Source organism: Ursus arctos, chromosome X (assembly GCF_023065955.2).
Source record: "Ursus arctos isolate Adak ecotype North America chromosome X, UrsArc2.0, whole genome shotgun sequence".
NCBI lineage: Eukaryota > Metazoa > Chordata > Mammalia > Carnivora > Ursidae > Ursus > Ursus arctos.
In genome coordinates this window covers 10,180,042-10,202,666 of record NC_079873.1, presented here as the reverse complement: position 1 = coordinate 10,202,666, position 22,625 = coordinate 10,180,042, and the positions used below count along the sequence as shown (strand labels likewise).

General features: G+C 43.8%; 1 protein-coding gene across 14 annotated transcripts in view; it reads right to left on the bottom strand.

The window, feature by feature from the left end:
* Positions 1–2,634: 2,634 nt before the first annotated feature.
* Positions 2,635–22,625, bottom strand: part of OFD1 (OFD1 centriole and centriolar satellite protein) — a 56,094-nt gene continuing 36,103 nt past the window's right edge. For 7 of the 14 annotated variants that reach the window (XM_057310101.1, XM_057310098.1, XM_057310116.1 and 4 more), the window contains 12 exons: positions 21,351–21,424; positions 20,119–20,210; positions 18,885–19,074; positions 17,764–17,894; positions 17,127–17,238; positions 14,848–15,453; positions 14,029–14,152; positions 10,407–10,507; positions 9,288–9,398; positions 6,156–6,313; positions 3,687–3,839; positions 2,635–3,143 (listed from right to left, as the gene is read on the bottom strand). In XM_057310101.1, coding sequence (XP_057166084.1) covers positions 2,994–3,143; positions 3,687–3,839; positions 6,156–6,313; positions 9,288–9,398; positions 10,407–10,507; positions 14,029–14,152; positions 14,848–15,453; positions 17,127–17,238; positions 17,764–17,894; positions 18,885–19,074; positions 20,119–20,210; positions 21,351–21,424 — 2,002 coding nt within the window. In that variant the 3' untranslated portion in view covers positions 2,635–2,993. Of the gene's footprint in view, positions 3,144–3,686; positions 3,840–6,155; positions 6,314–7,114; positions 9,159–9,287; positions 9,399–10,406; positions 10,508–14,028; positions 14,153–14,847; positions 15,454–17,126; positions 17,239–17,763; positions 17,895–18,884; positions 19,075–20,118; positions 20,211–21,350; positions 21,425–22,625 lie in introns of those variants that run through there. The other 7 variants (XM_057310117.1, XM_048213208.2, XM_057310128.1 and 4 more) reach the window with 3 other exon arrangements.

Genomic DNA, 22,625 nt, shown 5'->3' with positions numbered 1-22,625 from the left:
ATTTGACACAAAAATGAAAGGCAACAAAAGCAAAGATAAACAAGTGAGGCTACATCAAATTAAAAATCTTCCACACAGCAAAGACCACCATCAACAATGTAAAAAAGCCAACCTGTCCAAGGGGAAGAAAGGATTTGCAAAGGGTTAATATCCAAAATATACAAAGAACTCATATGACTGAATAGCAAAAAACAATTCAATTAAAAAATGGGCAGAGGAACGGAATTTTTTTTTTTGAAGATTTTACTTATTTTTAAGTAATCTCTAACACCCAATCTGGGGCTCAAACTTACAACTCTGAGATCAAGAGTCGCATGCTCCACCGACTGAGCCAGTCAGGCGCCCCTGAACAGACATTTTTCCAAAGACAACATACAGGTGCATGAAAAGGTGCTTGATATCACTAACCATCAGGGAAGTGCAAATCAAAACCACAATGAAACATCACGTCACACCAGTTAGGTTGGTAACCATCAAAAAGACAAGAGATAACAAGTGTTGGTGAGGTTGTGCACTGTTGGTGGGAGTATAAATTGGCACAGCCACTATGGTTAATAGTATGGAGGTTCCCCTCCAAATTTAAAAAATACAAGTACCCTATGATCCAGCAATCCCACTTCTGGGCACTTATCCAAAGGAAATGAAAACAGGTTCTTAGAGAGCTATCTGGACTGCCATGTTCACTGCAATATTATTCACAATAGTCAAGGTATGTAACCTTAAGTGACCATCAAGGAGGGATGACGAGTAAAGATGATGTGCGGTATGCATTATATATACAGGGTATGTACATGTACACAATGGAATATTACTGAGCCATGAGAAAGAAGGATCTCCTTCTCCTTGCAACAATACTTTGAGGGAGTTATGCTAAGTGAAATAAGGCAGAGAAATACAAATACTGTGTGTTCTCACTTACATGGGGAATCTTAAAAAGGTGAACTCCTAGAAACAGACTGAACTGGTGGTTACCAGGAGCTGGGAAGTGGGGAAGGGAGATGTTGGTCAAAGAGCACACACTTCCAGTTACAAGATGAGTCAATTCAGAAAACCTCAGGTACAGCACAGTGATTACAGTGAATAATATTGCATCATATACTTAAAAGTTGCTATGTTCTCACCCTGAGTGGTGATTATGTGACATGATGCGGGTGTTTGCTCACGCTGTGGCGGTCATCATTTTGTAACATGTAAGTATACCACCTCACCACGTTCTATACCTTAAATTCACACAATGTGATAGGTCAATTTTATCTGAAAGCTGGAAGAAAAAAAAGACGTTATGAGGTGGTGCTGAAAGAAAGATGCCAAGTTCTTGGTGGCAATAGGATTCAATGTTTGATATGCTAAGTGTGATAATGATAATGCCTAGACGGCTTATTTCTTCAATTACTTTCAAAGGTATACTTCAGTGAAAAACTCCTTAGAAGCCTAAGCAATAACAAATATCAAAAAATCGCCTTCCCACTTCGTTACAATTCAGGGACCTAGTAAGTATCACTGGCAAAACCAATTCAACCCGGCCTGTACTTGTACAGGGAAATGATCTCTGGGACCTCACTGAAAAGACAGACCAGACAAACCCATCCATGTTAGGAGCTGGGGGACTATGGGTTAGCACTTTAAGTCTCACGTCCCAGGGAACCCCTCCAGTCCAGGGAAACTGGGTGGGTGGTCACCCGCAGGGCCGTTCTGTGTGCACTTTTTGGTGGCTCTACTGGCAGTGCCACTGAAGAACTTTTCCAAGGTGGTCCCACACACAAGATGCCGGACTGTGAGGTACAGGTGTGCAAAGATGAAGAAAGGGGAACAGCAAATGGGTTTCCTCCTCCCTTTCTGGAAGTTCTGCGGGTGCTGCATTGGAGTGTAGTTATCTTATTTGTTTGCTGTGTGGTTTCTAAAGGTCCCTCTGGAAAGGGATATCCAATGGGCGCCCCACTGCAAGTTGTGGGGTGTGTTCCGCAGGAGCAGCTCCAGAACAGCCCAGCTCAGGGGCAGCACTGGTCTCCCACCAGGGTATATACGACCTGGCTCTGCAACTTGATGGCCATGGGACCCTGATCAAGGCAGCAACTTCTCCGTGCCTCCTTTCCTCATCTGTAAAATGTTGTCACTGTACACATGCTTCATATGGATGATGTAAGAATTAAGTGAGTTAATACATATAAAGGTTTAAAATTATACCTGGTACACAGAAAGTGCTCAGGAAAGGTTACCTTCTCTTATCACCATCTAAGAAGGGGTTGTGTTCATTCTCAAGAAAAAGATGTGAAAAGTAAAGACCAGAGGTGATACTGTATTAGTTCTAACACCTGGGATGGAAAGACCTGTGTCCTTATTTTCAGGGACAGATCAGATGGAGAGTGGGGGGGAAGATGGCCTCCTATTTGACAGGAGGTAGCCCAACTCTGGAGAGGAAAGGAACGCAGCTGAAACTTCCAAAATGTAGGCCTGAAACTTGACCAAGAAGTTTTCGAATAAATATAACCTATGACAAAAATGGGGAGGAAAAAAACTCATTCTAGTGTCATGCAAAGCCTAAAAAGGAAAAATTCTAAAGAGGGGTTACTTGACTAGATGATTTTTGGTTTATATACTATGATACCAAAGAAAATTATGAAAAACAAAATCACATGGGATTACACATAAAATCTTTATTGAGAATTTCGTCTTGTTACAGAGAATTCACAGGCCTTTAGTTACATTATATAGGTAAGATGCTGGACAGCAAATATGGTTACCAAAAGTCATCCGGTTCTTCATGAGAAAAGCCTGTGAAACTAAATTAGGGAAAGATAAAAACAATTTTAATTTACTAAATTCTTGTCAAGTTTATTCAGGGATCTTTATAATGTTCACATTCTTTCTCTGTGGGGTTTCTGCCCTTGCTTACAATTTCTCTCAGAAGCAATTTCACAAATTGAAAAATGCAACAGATTTTTTTTTTTGAAGTCCCTAATTTTGATTGTTTCACTAATTTCTTACAGGGAGACTCAAATACCTGAACATTTCCCTTGGTTGACCCACCAGAAACTTAATGGTCTGTGTAGGAACGCCATATTGAGGAAACCATACCTTTCGTCTTTTTCGCTAGATGGCAGTGTGTCCACTTCTGAGGCTTCTCTGCCAACCTTCTTTGAACTCTGATACAAAGAGGGAAAAGGAATTTTGAAATTACATGTGTATCAATTTTATTCAACACTTTGCTTTCTCTAAGGGCTAATCTGAGATACATATGCAATTTAAGAGTCTAAAAAAGAGGTGACTTTTAAACATGAAATTCAGCAAGCACATCAAAATAAACTATCTGCTACTCATTCTCAACACCCACAGTGTGTGAGACTTCAGTAAAATATCGAGGTCTCAGACAGCACTAATGCATTCAGTATTCATGCACAGACCTTTCGTTATATTTCTTTCTTGTTCTTAAAATGAAAGACAGCCTAACTTTTATAAAATTTGACAAATCAAAACCTCTTCAACCATTACCGAAGCAAAGCGATGAAATTTTGTCAAGAGTGTCATGTACCAAAAAGACTCAGGGCTCTATCTGAGCTGTGGATTTTCTATGCTTCCACCTTTTTGTCTCCAATGGAGAAGGCAGATTTGGGTCCTACGGTTTTCAAACAAACCAAAGCATCCCTCGGCACCCCCCTCCCCAGAAGGCCAGTCCACAGCATCAGCACCTTATCTGCCGTCTCCTGGTCTTGATCCTGCTGAATAATTTTCATGTATTTCTCTAAAGGATTTTCACCACAAACAGAGTTGTCTTTCATTTCTTCAACACTCATTTCTAACTCTTTTTCCATTTCAATCTTCAATGATTCTTCAATCATCCTCTGTGGAACAGACAGGTGCCAACACAGGAAATACACAAATACATTACAACAACTTGTAAGTGTTTAAAAAGGCATAGTAATATAACTTTGATCCTTTAAGAGCAACCTGCATGCCAAAGAACTATTTCTTTAATAGAAGTCATTACTACCAAAGGGGGGCAAGCAGGTCATCTCAATGAAGGAAGGGATTAATTTGCCTCAAGTGTCCTGTGCTTTACACCAAATTAACCAAAAGTGCAAGGAACATCCATATAGAAGATGAATTTCGGTAAGACTCAGCAGGTGTGTGAAGTGGGGCCAAAGTAACCCATGTGCCTGGGACCAGAATCATGACCTAGAAGGCCAGAAGAGAACCAGAGGAAGAAGAAGGGCAGGGGAGCCCCTGGAAGCCACTGCTGACCAGCAGTCACTTCCCCTGGGTTACTCTAGTCCCAGCTAACTGACATTGAAAGTCTTCTTTAAACCCCAGCTGAAATGGGAAGACCTATAGCAAAGCAAAGCCCACCTCCTTTATGGCTTGTTTCCAGGACCAGATGAGAATGCGTGCAAATAAGCTTGCAAAAGCTCCCCTTTGTTGCTAAACTCCTAAGGTCTATGTTATATACAGCCTTTCTCAGTGCTCTTAAGCAAAGAAGACTGGGATGCCTACAGCAGGATTTTAATACTAAACTTTAGTATAAAATTTGTATGGAACCTGGAAAGACCCAAATAGCCAAAGCAATCTTGAAAAAGAAGAACAAAGCTGGAGGTATCACAATGCCAGATTTCAAGATATACTACAAAGCTATAGTAATCCAAACAGAAAATAGACACATAGATCAATGGAACAGAATATAGAGCCCAGAAATAAATCCATGCTTATATGGTCAGTTGATCTATGACAAAGGAGGCAAGAATATAAAACAGGGAAAAGACAGTCTCTTCAGTAAGTGGTACTGGGAAAACTGAACCACTTTCTTAAACAAAAATAAGGTCAAAATGGATTAAAGACCTAAGTGTGCAACCTGAAACCACAAAAATCCTAGAAGAGAGCACAAGCAGTAATTTCTCTGACATCGGCCTTAGCAACATTTTTCTAGATATGTCTTCTGAGGCAAGGGCAACAAAAGCAAACAACAACAACAAAAAAAACCGAACACAAACAAAAACCTGTTGGGACTACATCAAGATAAAGAGCTTTAGCACAGTGAAGGAAACCAACAACAAAACAAAAAAACAACATATTGAGTGGGAGAAGATATTTGCAAATGATACATGAAATGAGGGGCTGATATCCAAAATATATAAAGAACTTACATAACACCAAAAACCCAAACAATCCAATTGAAAATGGGCAGAAGACCTGAAAAGACATTTCTCCAAAGAAGACACACAGTTGGCCAACTGACACATGAAAAGATGCTCCACACCACTCGTCATCAGGAAAATGCAAATCAGAACCACAATGAGGTATCACCTCACACCTGTCAGAACGGCTAAAATCAAAAAGACAATCAACAACAAGTGCTGGTGAGGACGTGGAGAAAAAGGAACCTTGTGCAGTGTTGGTGGGAATGCACGCTGGTGCAGCCACTGTGGAGGACAGTATGGCGGGTCTTCAAAAAATTAAAAACAGAATTACCATATGATCCAGTAATTCCACTACTGGATATTTACCCAAAGAAAACAAAAACAGTAATTTGAAAAGATACACACACCCCTGTGTTTACTGCAGCATTATTTACAATAGCCAAGATATGGAAGCAGCCCAAGTGTCCATCCACAGATGAGTGGATAAAGAAGAGGTGGTGTATACACACAATGGACTATTACTCAGCCATAAAAGGATGAGATCTTACCATCTGTGACAACACGATGGACCTAGAGGACATTATGCTAAGTGAAATAAGTCAGAGAAAGACAAATACCATATGATTTCAATTACATGTGGAATCTAGAAAACAAAACAAACGAACAAAGAAACAACAAACCCAAAACACACAGACTCAAATACAGAGAACAAACTGGTGGCTGCCAGGGAGGAGGTGGGTAGAGGAATGGGGGAAATGGACAAAGGGGACTAAGAGGTACAAACTTCCAGTGATAAAATAAATAAGTTACAGTGATTTGAAGTACTGCACAGGGAATATAGTCAATAATACTGCAATAATGCTGTATGGTAAAAAAAAAAAAAAAAAAAAACCAAAACCAAACGAAGTCACCTGCCACTCCTATGACTTCGGGACACACTAAGGACCCATGTCCCTGAGAGCAAGGTACTTACGGGAGGTGTGCCAGGGGAAAAGGAGCAGAGAATTTGCATGTACTTGGCATTACCCGCTCTTGATCCAGTTTTTCTAGTTCTCTCCGTTCCCTTTCTAAAGCCTCTTGCCGCTCGTTCTGCCTTCTTTCTTCTCTCTGTCTGCGTTCTTTCATGTGCTCTTCCCATATTTCTCCTTCTTCCTTCTGTTCTCCCATTTGTTTCTGATCTACGCCTAATGGGACAGAAAAGAAAGGCCATGTAGTTTCCAGCACTGGATTTTTCAAATGATTGTGGAACTGCTCTGCAGGGGCCCTTGCCAAGACTCAGGAAGACTCTGCTTGGTTCTTAGAGGACTCTTGACCTGCTCCATCTTCAAGCCCCCAAACCCACTCCTAGCCCTGCACCCTGCCTTTTACTTTGCTAAGATGAAGACAAGTCACCCTTAATACGATGACTTTACCTGCCTCCCACACCCCCCAATCGCAGCTTCTTACACTCTTTGCTCACCTCTGCCCTTTCCAAGGCAAGCCCTGTGTTTGGTTAGAAGCCTGCCCCCAGCTTTAGGACTCAGACTTAACCGTTCATCCCTCTTCATTTACCCAGCTCTTCCCCTTGCTCCCATGCAGGTGTCCCAGTCTCTCCTGCCCCAGACAGGACGCCCCAGCCCCCCCCCTGCCCCTGCCCTTCTAGCCAGCTCGCTGACGCTGCCCACCTTCTCCAGGCTGATCCCTGACCCTTCCCACACCTCCTTCTCTGGGCCCGACCTCTCTCCCTGTTTCCTCACACCCTCATTTCTAACTGACTTCCTGCCATCAACACATGGAGATCCCACAGCCCTGGCTTCACACCGGAACTCATCATTCCTGTCCCCTTATTCATGCTCTTTCCATGCTATGCCCACTCGGCCACCAGGGCTTACAGGTTCTTCCTCCTCCTGCTGCACTGAGGGGCCTTCTCACCATTTACCTGGGCAGCTGCAATCACGCAGTCAATGCTCCTGTGACACCGGTCTCTCTGCCTTCAAGCAACCTACCTTCACCTTCGTGAGCACCGTCCCTTCCTGGATCTGCTCAGCACGCTCTCTGCTCTGCGGGAGTCCAAACCCATAGTGGTTTAGGCTGACAATCTGCCTTTTTCTTTCCAGACGGACTTCCTCTATCACCACACCTTTCACATTCGAAACATTCCATCTGCAGAGCAGCACGCTCGCTGGTAGCTGAGTACAGCTGCGCTGGCCTCGTGCCATGCCCTTCCTTTCACGGCCCCCCCAACCTACCGTGCTCCCTTCCTCCCCCACCACCTTACCTACTATGCAAGCCCTCAGCTCGATGCCACCGCCTCTGCGAGGTCCTCCTTATTCCTAAAGTGACAACTGGCTACTCCAGCACCGTATCCGCACAGTGCTTTGTACCTGCCTTGTCAAAACCCACAGGCATCTGTCTCCCTACTTCTGTTCCTTCCAGCCAAGGACCATGTTTTAATCGTTTGTTCCCTAAGCTTGCAACACAGGTCGCCCCACCTCACATGCTGAATTCAATCTCAATCCCACAGATGGCTGTGCTGACCTTTTTCTCCTCCAGCCCTGGCCTATAACCTCAACTTTCCCCAGCAATGCTAAGAAACGACAAATTCACAGGTTCACCATGGGACTGTGTCCTGTCCTAAGTCACTAGCAAAAGGTTAGTTTTACTAATAGGAGAGGAGCAACAGTCTTCTCTTAATCCTGGTCATGGCGTTCTAATAGGAGAGGAGGCGCTGGCCATTTCCATAACTGTGGCACAGCCTCCTGCCTGCTGGGGGAGGAGGGTTACTCCTCGATGTACCAGGCTCTCACACAGAGCAGCGGCCTCACAGTAAGAATGCTGTGTGGGAGCTAATTTAAACAGATGAAGAGAAAAGGCCTGCTTCTTCCCTGGGAGGTGTACTTTGTAGCTGCCGAGTGGCGAAACTGCCTGGGACATTAAGAACAAAAAGAAGAAGTGTTTCCGCTGGCACAAAGCTATCAAGCCTGGGGCTTTTTCATTTCCCTCTGCACCCAGATGAAGAGGTGAAACAACAAATGTAAGAGAATTTCTCCATGATCAGAACCTAACCACACTATTTGATAGTCACTTAAAAGGCCATCTACTATAATCTACATTATGTGTCAGAAACAGAACACCTGGGGCGCCTGGGTGGCACAGTGGTTAAGCGTCTGCCTTCGGCTCAGGGCGTGATCCCGGCGTCATGGGATCGAGCCCCACATCAGGCTCCTCCGCTATGAGCCTGCTTCTTCCTCTCCCACTCCCCCTGCTTGTGTTCCCTCTCTCGCTGGCTGTCTCTATCTCTGTCGAATAAATAAATAAAATCTTTAAAAAAAAAAAAGTAAAAGAAACAGAACACCTGTTTGCTTGGATGCTTTCCCTTAATCTATTGCGTTATTTTTCTTCCCTACTCACCCAGATCTCTGCCAAACAGCTGCTCATCAGATCTGCTCTTGGGCGCCACGGTCCCTAATGGTATCTATCCCACGGGAGGTCCTCGATGACGGCCTGCTGACTGTCTGACTCTTCTACCAGAAGCTCCACGAAGTGGGGGGTCTGGATTGGTACACTGCTGTATGCCCAGCCATGAGGAAAGTGCCCAGCAGAGAAAAGGCTCTTGATCAAGCCTCAATGAATGAGGGCTTTCCAGACTGATTTACTCTGGAGTCAGCAAAAATCAACCCTCCCAAAATCTCTTGCTTCTTTCAGCAATTGCTCATATTCCCAACTGTGCCTTAAACCAAGAAACTGTTTATAAGAGGCTTTGTGTAGGTTTTAGGGATGATGTTCTCCCAATGTCTGGAAAGGCCTAATAGCCAGTTTTACTTGAGGCATTTCCTTTCAACTTTGAGGCTTCAACACTTAGGTCCAAGGACAAAAGGACCTGTATGTTGGCTGAGCCCTGGAGCAAAGCTCCAATCTCCCCACTATACCTTTCTTCCACACTGGGGAGGGAAGTGGGTCATCTGGAGGAGGCAAGAGGAAAGACAAGGTGGGCCGGCAAGACAAGTCGGATGACTAGTCTTCCTGCAAGGTCACCAGCTTTCCTGAAGACTGAAATATATAAAGGTTGTGCTCGTCCTACTTTCTTAAGGCATGGAGGAAGCACATAGAAAATGAAATAATGTACAATATTACTAATTCGTTAATCTCTTTTGTTCATTAAAACAAAGAAAAACTTACTCGGGTAGTGATACGACACAGGTCTGGGGGCCGCGGCAGTGTCCACGGAAGGCATGTCGCCGGCAGGATGGAGGCCGTCTGCTTCAAACTGCCTCGCCGCGCTCCCTGCATCTATGCGAGGTACAAACGAGTGTTCCGTGAGTCCTCAGGAATGACGGCAAGAGAAGGGAGTGCAGCACAGTGTAGGGATAACTCATCGTGAAGCACTCGCGTTTTGGCCAAAGCAACCGGGCCAGCTCTTTGTCTAAAGGACTCTAGGAAGTCTGCAGTGGAGCTGCCTGACCATGGGATTCACTTCTCCCAGCGCTCTTCCGCTTTCGAGAATTAGATTGCTTTACAAAATCTCATTGGTTACCCAAAAGGAAAAATGAATCGAGTGGAAGAATTCACCTGGCTTGCTGATAATCATCTGAATTCTATTTGAAATCAATGATTTAACAAACTTAGCCACAAGGATTTTGAAAAATTTACTAAGCCTTATCCATGAAATGCTCAAAACATGGTACTTTCAGACTCGCCATGAAGCTCATGAAGCAAAATGGCGGTTATGTACAAACATAAAGACTTCCAAGCTGGCAAGCACCGCAGGGAAGTCTGCACCACAGCTCTAGTTTGTACTTAAGCAGGAGGCTCGGAGGTGGGGCCACAGCCAGGATACCAATTCTCGACTCACAAGCTTGTATTATTTTACCTCCATTCTTTAATTGAAGAATGGGCTTTCGAAACCTTAGGCAGCCAATGGAATCAGTATACTTTAAATAAAAATAACAGCGTACTCATGTTCCATAAAAGGGAAAAAGAATTTTTAAAAATCACTTATTTTAAATCTGAGGCAATCCCAAACTTGGTAAACTGAGTTAAGGATTCACTTACAGGCTCAGCTCCAACTTTGAAATTGTGAGCTATCCTGAAATGCTTAATAAATGGAACTCAGAACGCACCCCAAAAATCCTCGTGATATAAAAATGAGGCACTATATCTGTATTTGTGGTTTTATTACAAAATAAAAATGTCCTAATCTGTAACTGCTTTGTTTTCTATGACAATGAATAGGTTTCACCAAAACTAAGCTTCCTACCTTTTGAGCTTATAAAAACCAGTACTCATATTTGAACTTACATTCAAAAGATGATTCAAATTCCTCATTGTCCTTAAAAGGTAGCTTGCCCGGATTTGAAAATTCACTTTTGTCCTGAAGCTTCATTTGTCTTTGATAAAGACTAGATTGGAAGAATAACATTCAAGAACGTCAAGTTGTAGGAACATAAAACCCAAGAGCACAGGGCGATTGAAAACCCTTCAGGACTCAAGAAAATACTTTCGAAACAGCAGTTTTTCTCGGGCTCAAGGAGAATAAGAGCTACACTGCAGGGGGCACCTTCCATGCACCACGCACCCCTCGAAGCCGTTTGCTCAGTGACTCCTCATAACACCACATGCGGTGAGATAGGTGCTACCATCACTACCACATTGTTCCTAGGAGGAGTTGGCTGTTTCAAGAACCAGAAAACATTTCTGAAACAACCGAATTCTGCACGCCCTCAGCACATGCCAGCTGCAGAGGTTGCACTACCAGCCCCATGTGCATCAAAGGGCCCTAACTCAGCACACCTGTCTTATCTTTCTTCCTGGCTTTATTATAACAAAGAATGAGATAAAAAACCATTACAGGCTTTAGGATCGTAACAGGCACATGTGGCAGTTTTCAGCTCTGCACGTGTAACGGAATCAACATGCTGGAGCCCAGAACTAAGGAGTCAGCATCTCCAGCCATGGGGACCAGGCACAAACAGGGGTCCCACATGTGACTCAAATCCCACTGCTGAGCTCCTCAACACACCCACTCCCTCCTGCCCTAGCAATCGTATCCCAGGACCCACTACCAATCTAGAAGGTATTTCAGTGATCTACAAATTGGAATCTTTAAAGATCAGGAACAAGACAAGAATGTCCACTCTTGCCACTTTTATTCAACATAGTACTGGAAGCCCTAGCTACAGCAATCAGACAAGAAATAAAAGGCATCCACACTGGAAAGGAAGAAGTCCCTATCTGCAGGTGACATGATCCTATACATAAAAAACCGAAAGATTCCACCAAAAAACTATTAGAATAAATGGATTCAGGGAAGTCGTGGGATAGAAAATTCACACCCAGGGGCGCCTGGGTGGCACAGTGGTTGGGCGTCTGCCTTCAGCTCAGGGCATGATCCCTGCGTTGTGGGGTCGAGCCCCACATCAGGCTCCTTTGCTGTGAGCCTGCTTCTTCCTCTCCCACTCCCCCTGCTTGGGTTCCCTCTCTCACTGGCTGTCTCTATCTCTGTCAAATAAATAAATAAAATCTAAAAAAAAAAAAAAGAAAATTCACACCTAGAAATCGGCTGCATTTCTACACACTAATAATGAAGTACCAGAAAGAGAAATTTAAAAAACAATTTCATTTACAATTGCACCAAAAATAACACCTAGAAATAAATTTAATTAAGGAGCTGAAAGACCCATACTCTGAAAACTATAAAACACTGATGAATGAAATTGAAGAGGACACAAATGGCAAGATATTCCATGCTCACAGATTGGAAGAAGTAATAATGTTAAAATGTCCCTGCTACCCAAAGCAATCAACAGATTCAATACAATCCCTATCAAAATACCAACAGCATTTTTCACAGAACTAGAACAAATAACACTAAAGTGTGTATGGAACCACAAAAGACCCCCGAACAGCCAAAGCAATCTTGAGGAAGAACAACAAAGCTGGAAGTATCACAATTTCAGATTTCAAGATATACTACGAGGCTGTAGTAATCGAAACAGTATGGTACTGGCACAAAACCAGACACATAGATCAATGGAACAGAACAGAGAGCCCAGAAATAAACCCACACTAATATGGCCAATTAATCTACAACAAAGGAGCCAAGAATATACAGTGGGGAAAGGACAGTCTCTTCAACAAATGGTCTTGGGAAAACTGCACAGCTACATGCAAAACAATGAAACTAGACCACTTCCTTACACCATACACAAAAATAAACTCAAAAGGGTTAAAGACCTAAATGTGAGACCCGAACCCAAAGAAATCCTAGAAGAGAGCCCAGGCAGTAATTTCTCTTACATCGGCCTTGGCAACATTTTCCTAGAAAGGTCTCCTGATGCAAGAGAAACAAAACAAAATTAAACTATTGGGACTACACCAAAATAAAAAGCTTTTGCACAGCAAAAAGAAACCATCACAAAATGAAAAGGCAACCTGATGAATGGGAGAAGATATTTGTAAATGATATATCCCATAAGACATTAATATCTAAAATATGTAAAGAACTTATACAACTCAACACCTACAATACAAATAATCTGATTAAAATGGCCAGAGAACCTGAATAGACATTTTTCCAAAGAAGACCTACAGGTGGCCAACAGACACATGAAAAGAGGCTCAACATCACTCATTAGGGAAATGCAAATTAAAGCCACAATGAGTTATCACCTGATACCTGTCAGAATGGCTATAACCAAAAAGACAAGAAGCAATAAGTGTTGGCGAGGATGTGGAGAAGGAACCTTCGTGCACTGTTGGTGGGAATGCAAACTGGTGTAGCCACTGTGGACAGTATGGAGGTGCCTCAAAAAATTAAAAACAGAAATACCATATGATCCAGTAATTTCACTACTGGGTATTTATGCAAAGAAAATGAAAACACTGATTTGAAAAGACACATGCACCCTTATGTTTACAGCACATTATTTACAATAGCCAAGATATGGAAGCAACCCAAGTGTCCATCAATAGATGAATGGGAAAAGAAAACATGCAACACACACACACACACAATGCAATATCACTCAGCCATAAAAAAGGATGAGATTTTTGCCACTTGCAACAACACGGATGGACCTAGAGAGTATTATGCTAAGTGAAATAAATCAGACTGAGAAAAACAAATACCATGTAATGTCGTTTACATGTGGAGTCTAAAAAACAAATGAACAGAGGCGCCTGGATGGCTCCGTCGGTTAAGCATCCGACTCCTGATTTCAGCTCAGGCCATGATCTCACAGAACAAAGTGATGGTTGCCAGAGGGAAGGGGGCAGGGGGATGAGCAAAATGGGTGAAGGGGAAGGGGACGTACAGGTTTCCACTTATGAAACGAATAAGCCATGGGAATAAAAGGTATACCATAGGGGATATGGTCAATGGCAGTTCAATAGTGTTGTACGGTGACAGATGGAAGCTACGCTTGTGGGGAGCACAGCATAACTTATGGAGTCAAATCACGACGCTATATACCTGAAACTAATCTAACACCGTGTATCAACTATACTCAAGTACAAAAAGAGACTAGAACCTTGTTTGTTCATATTTAAATGCCAACATATTTTTATGTGACTTTCTAGTGATGTGTGAAATTAAGTTTAAGCTGAATTTGTTTTCACAGATTTTGTACATTGGTTTTATCTTCATTAATCCAGTCTACTCTTGAAGTATGAACATGTTTACTGATACCACAGTGTAGACTCTAACATCAAGTTCGGCAAACAAGCAGAAATCACTTATTTGCTGAAAGGAATATTCCTTCCCACCCCTACCCCAGGAAATTTAGATGATTCTCAAAGATCACATGTCATCTTACAATCTGATTACCAACTCTATAGTGCCACAGAAAACCCAAACGAGTCCAGGCTGAGACCCCGTGCAGCTCAGCAGACCCGGCTGAGGCCGAGAGGAAGGCGGAATTACCTGGCCTGCTCTGGAGGGCTGGGCAGTAGGTGGAGGGAAGGGCTGTGCCTAGACTCCGCAGGTGAAGGCCGGGGTGTTCTGTTGGGACAAGGACTGGGGCCAGCAGCATGGGATCGGCCCAGACCTAAGGGACAGAAGGCTTAACCATTAAAAATTGCAAGGAGAAGGGGCGCCTGGGTGGCACAGCGGTTAAGCGTCTGCCTTCGGCTCAGGGCGTGATCCCGGCGTCATGGGATCGAGCCCCACATCAGGCTCCTCCGCTATGAGCCTGCTTCTTCCTCTCCCACTCCCCCTGCTTGTGTTCCCTCTCTCGCTGGCTGTCTCTCTCTCTGTTGAATAAATAAATAAAATCTTAAAAAAAAAAAAATTGCAAGGAGAAGACAGCAACATGGTTTCTAAATAATTCTATTACTCTAACAATGAATTCTATTATCCTTGTAAACAGCTGAGTATGATGTATAAATCATCTACAAACCTAACGATTCAAGCCCCTAAATGAAACTGCAGTAGTAACAATAAAACGTATACAACTAACCAGCGGTAAAGGGAAAGCCACTGTCACTCTGCACATGTCTGCGTGCCCAGGAAATTGCTAGAATAGGATGCTACCCCACCACCACCCACAGCACCCGCGCAACGTGGAGGAGACGCCACTGTTAACCAGGAAAGGCAGGTCAAGAGAGAGGACACAAGTGCTGGGGCTCAGGCGTTCCCAGGCTCAGCTCCTGCTCCCTCCTGCCGGCCGGGGCTGCACTCTTACTCGGGTGAAAGACCCCTCCAAATCCAGAGCATCCTGCAACCCTCCTGGCGGCAGCTCACCTTCCAGATACATTTCACCATTGAGGCTCCATTTTGCTTTGGGAACGGGAGTGGAGGAGAGGCGTCTGGAGGAAGTGCCCCTGAGAGGCCTGGAGGCTGCGCTGCCCACGCACGCCTCCGAGGCACTGCTCTTGTCCTCTTCGGGGGTGCCCACCGGAGGCTGCTCGGAGACAACTCTGTCCTCGGCACAAGTGTGTCTTTGGGGGGAACTCGAAGTGGTGCTTTTGAGTGTGCCTAGCAAGTGCAGGGGTGGCGGGCTCTTGGCCGCTAAGAGGCTTTTAGCGGGGAGTTGACTAACTCTTCGATGGTAATTTCGGAAAGCTTTCTCCAAACGTTCGGCCTCTTGCTCTAGTTCTTTCACCCTTGCCTTGGTATTGGCTACGAACTCAAGGTCAGAATCGGGGGAACTACTCTCCATACGTGCATTTGGATAACCTGTGATCCTTGGTAAAACCGCCATCAGCGTTTCCCGGTCGAGAGGATTTTTCAGGAAATCCCCATTTACACACCCATCACGAGGCACCACCACCTTGTCACTCAGCAGTCCGCTGGCGGAAAGATCGATCAGAGACTGCTTCAGGTTGCGGTACACTTCATTTTCAACCGCTGCGGGTCACAAGAAGCCCATGTGAGAAATGACGGGAAAAGGTTGAGAACAGAGTTAAAACAGATTGAGATCATGATTTTTCAAAAATGAAAGCAAGTATTAAGGACAAACCTGCACATTAGTCTCTGAAGCTCCAGTCATGACAGTAATTATTAACATTTATCAAGAGGTTACATGTACCTTTCATAACGCATATTATTTCACAATCCACTATGCACAATCATGAAATCTAAAAAGCTTTGAAAACTGAAAATAGATTCCTAATTTATTTGGTGGCAAAGCCCAACCAGACCTCAACTCACTCGGTTGAAAAGCTTGACCTGAACCAATATAAACCCATTTACAATCTTTATTTATTCCACCTAGCATGAATATTCATCCATTTGATTACAAAGTAGTTAATGTGTTTCACTGCAGGATGCTGCCCAGAACCCCCAGGGCCGTGGCAAAATCCACAAGCCACAGCAGTAGGGCCTGAGTTTCCGACAAGGGAAGGAGGACATGCAGTCACAACAACACTGTGGGCTAAGAACGCTCACTGCTCCCATTTTGGGGATGGGGGACTGAGACCACTGAGGCCGGCTCACACAGTGAGCAAGATGGGGAGCCGCTGCATTTCCTAGTGCAAAGCCAGTATTTGTGGCCACTACGTCGCCTGCAACGCCTCCTTGATGACGCCAAGGACAGAAGCGCGCAATGTGCACTGTGGGGGTTCAAAAGGTTCTACCTTCTTGAACTATTTTTCATGATATGAGGTCACCAGAATTTCAGCTGTGGGCAGTTTGGCAAACAGAATTATTGAGAGAAAGTGAGGAGCAAGCAAGAGTAGAAATGAGTAAAGGGAAAACTCGTGTGGGGAGAAGGGAACAAGGGCCTGACCAGGACAGAGTGCAAATGGGACTGAAGAAGGTTCAGAACAAAGAAAGAAGCGAGAAAGCATGTTAACTGGTCACACGGAGGAACTTGCTCTGCACCTGCAAGCAGCTCGAGAAGGTGCGTTGTTATGAAGGAGGAAGGGGCAGACGTCACGCACGGCAGTGAAAACAGAGTAAGATGACAGCAACAACCATCTCCTCGGCGTTGTGTGTGTCCCAGGCGCCATACTGCCACCCGTCTCGCTTCACCCTCATTCATGCGGCCCAGCGCCATTCCTAGCCTATTACAGTGAGGACACTGAGGCCCAAGGAAGGTCAAAAGAGCATGCCCAAGGTCAAACAACGAACTTCACAACTGGGATCCAAAACAATGAGCGTTTCCAGACTCCGCTAGCAGCGGTGCTCGTTTTGCTGGCCGCCTTGCTTCTCGCACACGTGTACATGTCTGTCCAGGGACACGTAAAACCCCTGAACAGTCGATTGGTCTTAGCGGCAGGGTAACAAACAAAAAAGGAAAGCCTAGGTTCGGGATGAATTTGGGGACTTCTGTGTCACCACCACACCTCTCCTGAGCCATGGGGCATCTGTGAAAACAAGTCACTTTAGCGGATGACCTGGTTGGTAGTTCTAAAATAGAAGTTTTACTTCTCAGGTGACACATAGTTCTATAGCTCCTCCCCTACTATGAGAATTACTAAAAATTCACTAATTATCATTACATTTTCACAAACATCAGAAGCTTTACACACTTACACACACACACACACACACACACACACGTTTAAAATGTCTCTGACCTGTCTGGGTCTGTTTCAGTTGCAATTTCAAATCAGCAACCTGTACAGTTAACCTCTTTACAGAGTCATTGTAATCAAGTATCTGGGCCTTCAGCTGTGCAGAATGTTCAATCTGAAAAGATGTAGGGAAGGAAAAGAAATGAATGTAAAACAAATCACAGCTTATTTCAAAAGGAACAATTCTGTCATCCAGCTCATTCTCCTTCTCTTTTTTGCCAATTCTGAGCAGCTTTATACCTACGAAACAAGAGAACACACTAAAAAGTTTTTCAGCTCCTTCTTTACTCATCTCATACAGCAGCTACTCCAGGACATGAGACAGACATCAGAAAGAGAGCGTCAGTATTGTTAAGTCGCCGGGTGAGAATCAAGAGATACTTTTAACAGTGGGCACCATCAGGACTTGGAAAACTGTGTGTTTAGGGGAGTTTACTTTCCTCTTAATTTTATTACTATTATGAATATAATGTCACAATCATTCGAGAATTTTCTCAGATGAGAAAGAATAGTGGGGGAGTAACTGGCACATGGGGGATGTTCAAACAGATCTGATTTATGCTGGTGTGACACACACCAAGTTTACACACCCACGAAGTGCACTGCCCTAACCCTTGGATGAGCCCAGAGCAATACTCACTTCACTCTGCAGCTGTTTTTGCAGAGCCTGCTTGTGGCTTTTGAACTCCTTATGCTCAAATGCAATAGCGTTTTCTGCTTTCTTTAGTTCTTTCTGAAAAATCACCAGCTCAGGAGATGGCTGAGCTGTATCTATAAAGGTAAAAAAGCCTGGTCATTACCAACCTGAAGTTTTCTAAGTTCACTTAACAAAAGCAGCTAAAGAGGCTTTAGAGGGTTCTTCCCTTTCTTTGTACGCACACAATTAATATTAGTTTTATTAAATGGACTAAGAGCAGTCCTGAATCACCAATTTCAGAACAGAAGAATTTAGTGCATGTAATTGCAAACTTTACCACTCTTCAGAATTCTACTCCCAGTAAAAGAATTCTTTCAAATCCTCAAATTAATGTGACTGCCTGCCTCTCTCCTCTACTATGCAGAGGCACAGAAAGAACGCTCTGTCAAAGCCTGCCAGTGACTGCTCCTAGGTCCAATCCAACCTGTGCATCTGTCAGTGGCACGTACAGTCCAGGCAGAAAGCAGATGGTGTCCCCAGTTCGGGTCATCGGAAGACCTTTTAATAAAGAGAGACTTACACAGGGTAGCCATGAAGGATGGTGTAGTTCCCTGGGCTAGTACTGAGGCCATGCTGTTACCAGTCCTCAGGCCTAGAGGGTCAGGAAGGGGGGCATTCCCAGAACTGGATAAAGCGAGCAGGCGCAGGGTGCTGGTGAGGTGCCAGCCCCCAAGTACTGGGATCTCGCTTTGCTGAGGCACGGGGCCAGCCCAGGGCCACTCCGCAAGGAGGAGAGGGAGAAGGGATCACAATCACCATGACTTCACTCTTCCCTCCCTCCAAGCGCTTGAGTGTGTCCCCAACTGGCTAAACACCACCAGCCCAGAGGGGTCAGAGGGCAAAGGGAGATGGGTACCATCCAGAAGGACAGATTTATCCAGTTAAAAATGTTTTTCTTAGTGACACAATCACGCAGCAGCAAGCAAAAACAAAGTAACTTCGATTCAAGAATCTTAACTTAATAAAATCTTCCCGATTGAACCTTCCCTTATAGGACAAAGCAGTTTCAGAATACTAACCTAGTATCAGTTACAAAGCCATGCCAACCAGAAAAAAAGACCTACGGTTTAGGAGACGCAAGTTTTCATTTCTAGTCTCTTCCAGTTGTTGTTGAAGTAATTTGTTTTGTGCCTGGAGCTCCAGTTTCCCTTCTTTCAGTAGCGAATAGTCACTCATCTCTTTTACCTTTTCATTCAGCAGGTGGTTTTGCTTTGTTATTGCCAAAGACCGGGCTCTGACGGACTCTAACTCAAGCTGCAATTGAAACAGGAAAACTTGTATTTGAACAGTGACTTTACAGAACCGCTTAAGTGAAAGCTGGCAGGCTGCCCCGAGCTGGGTGTCACAACCAAACTAAGGCCCCGTGACAGAAGTCGGGTTCTCCGCAACGAGACCCTAACTGCCGCAGTACAAGCCATCCTTTGCCCTTGAGTTGGGGCATAGGCAAGTTCATCCAACTGCTACCGTGTACAACCCGGTCCTGCAAAGCTAGTGCTTCTAATCATCGCCCCATTTTCCAGATGCAACCAAGGGCCCAACAAAGGAACCACAGTTTACAGCCATATATATATATTTATATATATATATTTTTTTAAATAAAAAGGTGGGATATCCTAACATGCTGTGGGGTGCTTTCCTTTTCTTAGTATAAGGGAGCTCAAGTTTGCAGCCTGTAAAGTTCTCAAATAAGTCCTTACAGCTACAAAAATATGTTCTGTAGATAAAATTTATTTTAAGTACCTAAAGTTCCAGTTCTGTCCTTCAGATAGCAAACACACAAAGTAACAGAAGTAAAGTAACGGCGGCACGCGAAAAATGCGTCTCATTTTGTTGTAAGCTGTAAGATCCTGACGTCATGACAAGAATTTTTACCTGCTGCTGACGGGAAGGGAGAGGAGGCTGAGGTAGAAGTTAGTCTGTATAAACTGCATGCTACGCACATCAAGCCGCTCACTGAATTCCCTGCACAACCGTGGAATGCAGGCAACACCCCAGTCTACAGGTAAGGAATCTGAGTCAGAGAACTTGCCCAAAGGCACATAAGCAGAAAGGGAGACAGACAGGATTCGGGCAGTACTCTAGGCCTCAAAAGACATCCTCTTCTTATGCTTCCCTAGGAGACTAAGATTGAAATAAAGAACTGGCGAATGAACAAAGTGCAGCCACCACCTTCTTAGTCACGGAAAAAATAGTGCAAACACATCAAGAGGATAACTGAAGATAAATTACGTAGGACTAAAACTGAAGTTTCACACACTGTCTTAATGTGCATTTCAAAACAATAGGCTTAACAATTACCTCAAGCTCTTTGACACGATTAACAGAATGATTAAGTTCTTCCTTTTTTGAATTAATAGCTGTGAGCTCCTCTTGCAAATGTATAGCTTTTTCTGAAAGAAAGAGCAGAACAATTAACATCATCATGTTTTCCTAGTGAATACAAAATCATTTAATAATTTATGGCCCATAGGTCAGCCCTAATGACTACTATTTCATCATCTAAACAACAGATGTCAGGGTCAAAAAAAAAAAAAAAAAAGCAGCAGACAAGTAGGAAATACGCCCTGTTACGCAACAGGTGATGGGACGTTAGTTGCAACATTCAAATACGTGGCGAACTTCCTCCTGCTACACACACCTCAGCATTTACACCATCCGCTCAGAGCACAGGGCCCTCACGCCACCAGGGCTGAAGTTCCTTGAAGACAGAGATTTAGTTGTCTGGTATGATTTTGTAGTTACTATTTTATCGTTTTTACTTCACCTAACAGAATTCTATGTAGTTACATCCTCAAAAAAACGCTTTGCTGAACACACGATGGTACGGGTACCTACACAAGCATGGGCCCCCACAAGACAGTTGCGAAGGGGCAGCCCCACGTTGGGCGACCTGGCTGGGCAGTATCAAGCACCCAGCCCCGGTGCGCTCCCCAGAGTCCATCTGAAATTGCCACTAAAAGTTTAACCTCTTGTCATCGACATGTTCCTAGACATATATTAAAATGTAAAATATCTCAAAGACTGAAAAATGACCCAACTTTCTTAGTATCGGGATAATGTATACAAGAGTTTAAGAGGCTACAGGTCAAGTGAAAATATCATGAAGCACAAAAATACATTAGAAGTAAAAGAAATAAGAAACTAGATCACAGGGACAGAGAATTTAAAATTTTCCTTGGGGAAAAAAGGAAGTCTCTCATGGTTAAGAGTGGTATTTACAGGATGGCAATAAGTTGCTGCCACCTTCTTGACAATCACATTTATCAAAATACACTGAAATAAAATTGGATAAAATCCTGCTGATAAATCACTGACCTCTGTGAATACACAAAAGGTTAAACACTAAGGTTCACAAAAATGTAGTAAGACAGTATTTTTTTATTTTATAAAATAAAAAAAACAAAAAACATGTGATTTTTGTAGTAACAACAATGTGTAAGCTACATCTTTTTTAGAATATAGAACAGGCCCAACTAGGAAGCTAACAGCCCACATCAGCACTGAAAAATACAGCTTGCCCCCAGAGTCACCTTTATTCTTCCTTTCATCTTCAATCAACCTGTTAGTTCTGGTGATATAGTCATCCTTTAGTTCAAGTTGATACCTGCAAACCAGAAGAACCAAAAATGAGCTCCTGGTCACTTTCCCGGACGGACCGCTGTCAATACACGAGCTTATCTACAGCACCAGGGCATCGAAGGGCACCGAACGTGACAACACATAAACCTCGGGCTCTCTCAAGACAAAAGCCAGGGATCTGAATTCTGAATATAAAAGGTCCGTAAAACCCTGCTGTGATCCTGTCAATTCCCAAAACTCAATCACACAAATCAAGAGGCCTGTTGTTGTTGTGAGGTTACTGAGAACAATTCTTTCTCAGTTGGTCTCGGCTGACCCAAGGAAGTAAATTAAGGTCAACTTACAGTGTGCATGACAGACTATAAACCCAAATGATAACCAAGTCTGTGACTTGAAATTCACCTGTCCCATCTCCCCTCCCGAAGGTAAGAACTTTTGCCCTTAAAAGCTGAGCACAGTCTTGTGAGCCAACTGCCAACAGCATTAGACCTGAATTAGCGATACCCAAAGGCACATCTCACGGGGCTTCCACCGTCTCCACCAGCTATTACCAGCTGACTTTCTGGTTCAGAGGCCAGAGAAAGGAAGGAGAAGCAATCCTGTGATATCCTCCCACCTTCCACACTTGCTAAAGCCGTATGAGGACACCCAAAGCCAAACAAATGATACCAAACAGTTCACTATCTCCACAGCTATGCAAAGTTAACAAACTGAGGAATAAAGGAAGAAAAATATGTGTAACAACTAGAGTTACCTCAGTGTTCGCTAGTATGTTAGAGGAGCGGACATAACATATATAGATAAAATCCATCATTTCAAAACTGTTACAATGAAAAGGTGCTACTTTTCTTTTTTAAGAGAATTCTTTTAAAGAATAACCTCCAGAAGCCTTTGCGGGTACCATGTAATGGAATACCAATGACAAATTATGAGCAAGGCAATAAAAATGAGGCCAATGACTAAGACTCAGGCCATAGGAAAGCCCTGGGGACCACACTTGTCCATATTCTCCTCTCCTATGCTGTGTTTTGCTTTATATAGCTAATCCTTTTTCTGGATTCGGACTTGGCAGAACCTTGAAGGAATACCAGGCACACATTCAGTGATGAACCCGGTAATTGGTAAGGAGATCACTGTAGGAACTGTGGCCTATCCCCATCTTCATGCCAGTAGGAGGAGAGAACGGAAAGTGATTGTACTTCCGACTTTGCAGCTGCTCAGCTCTG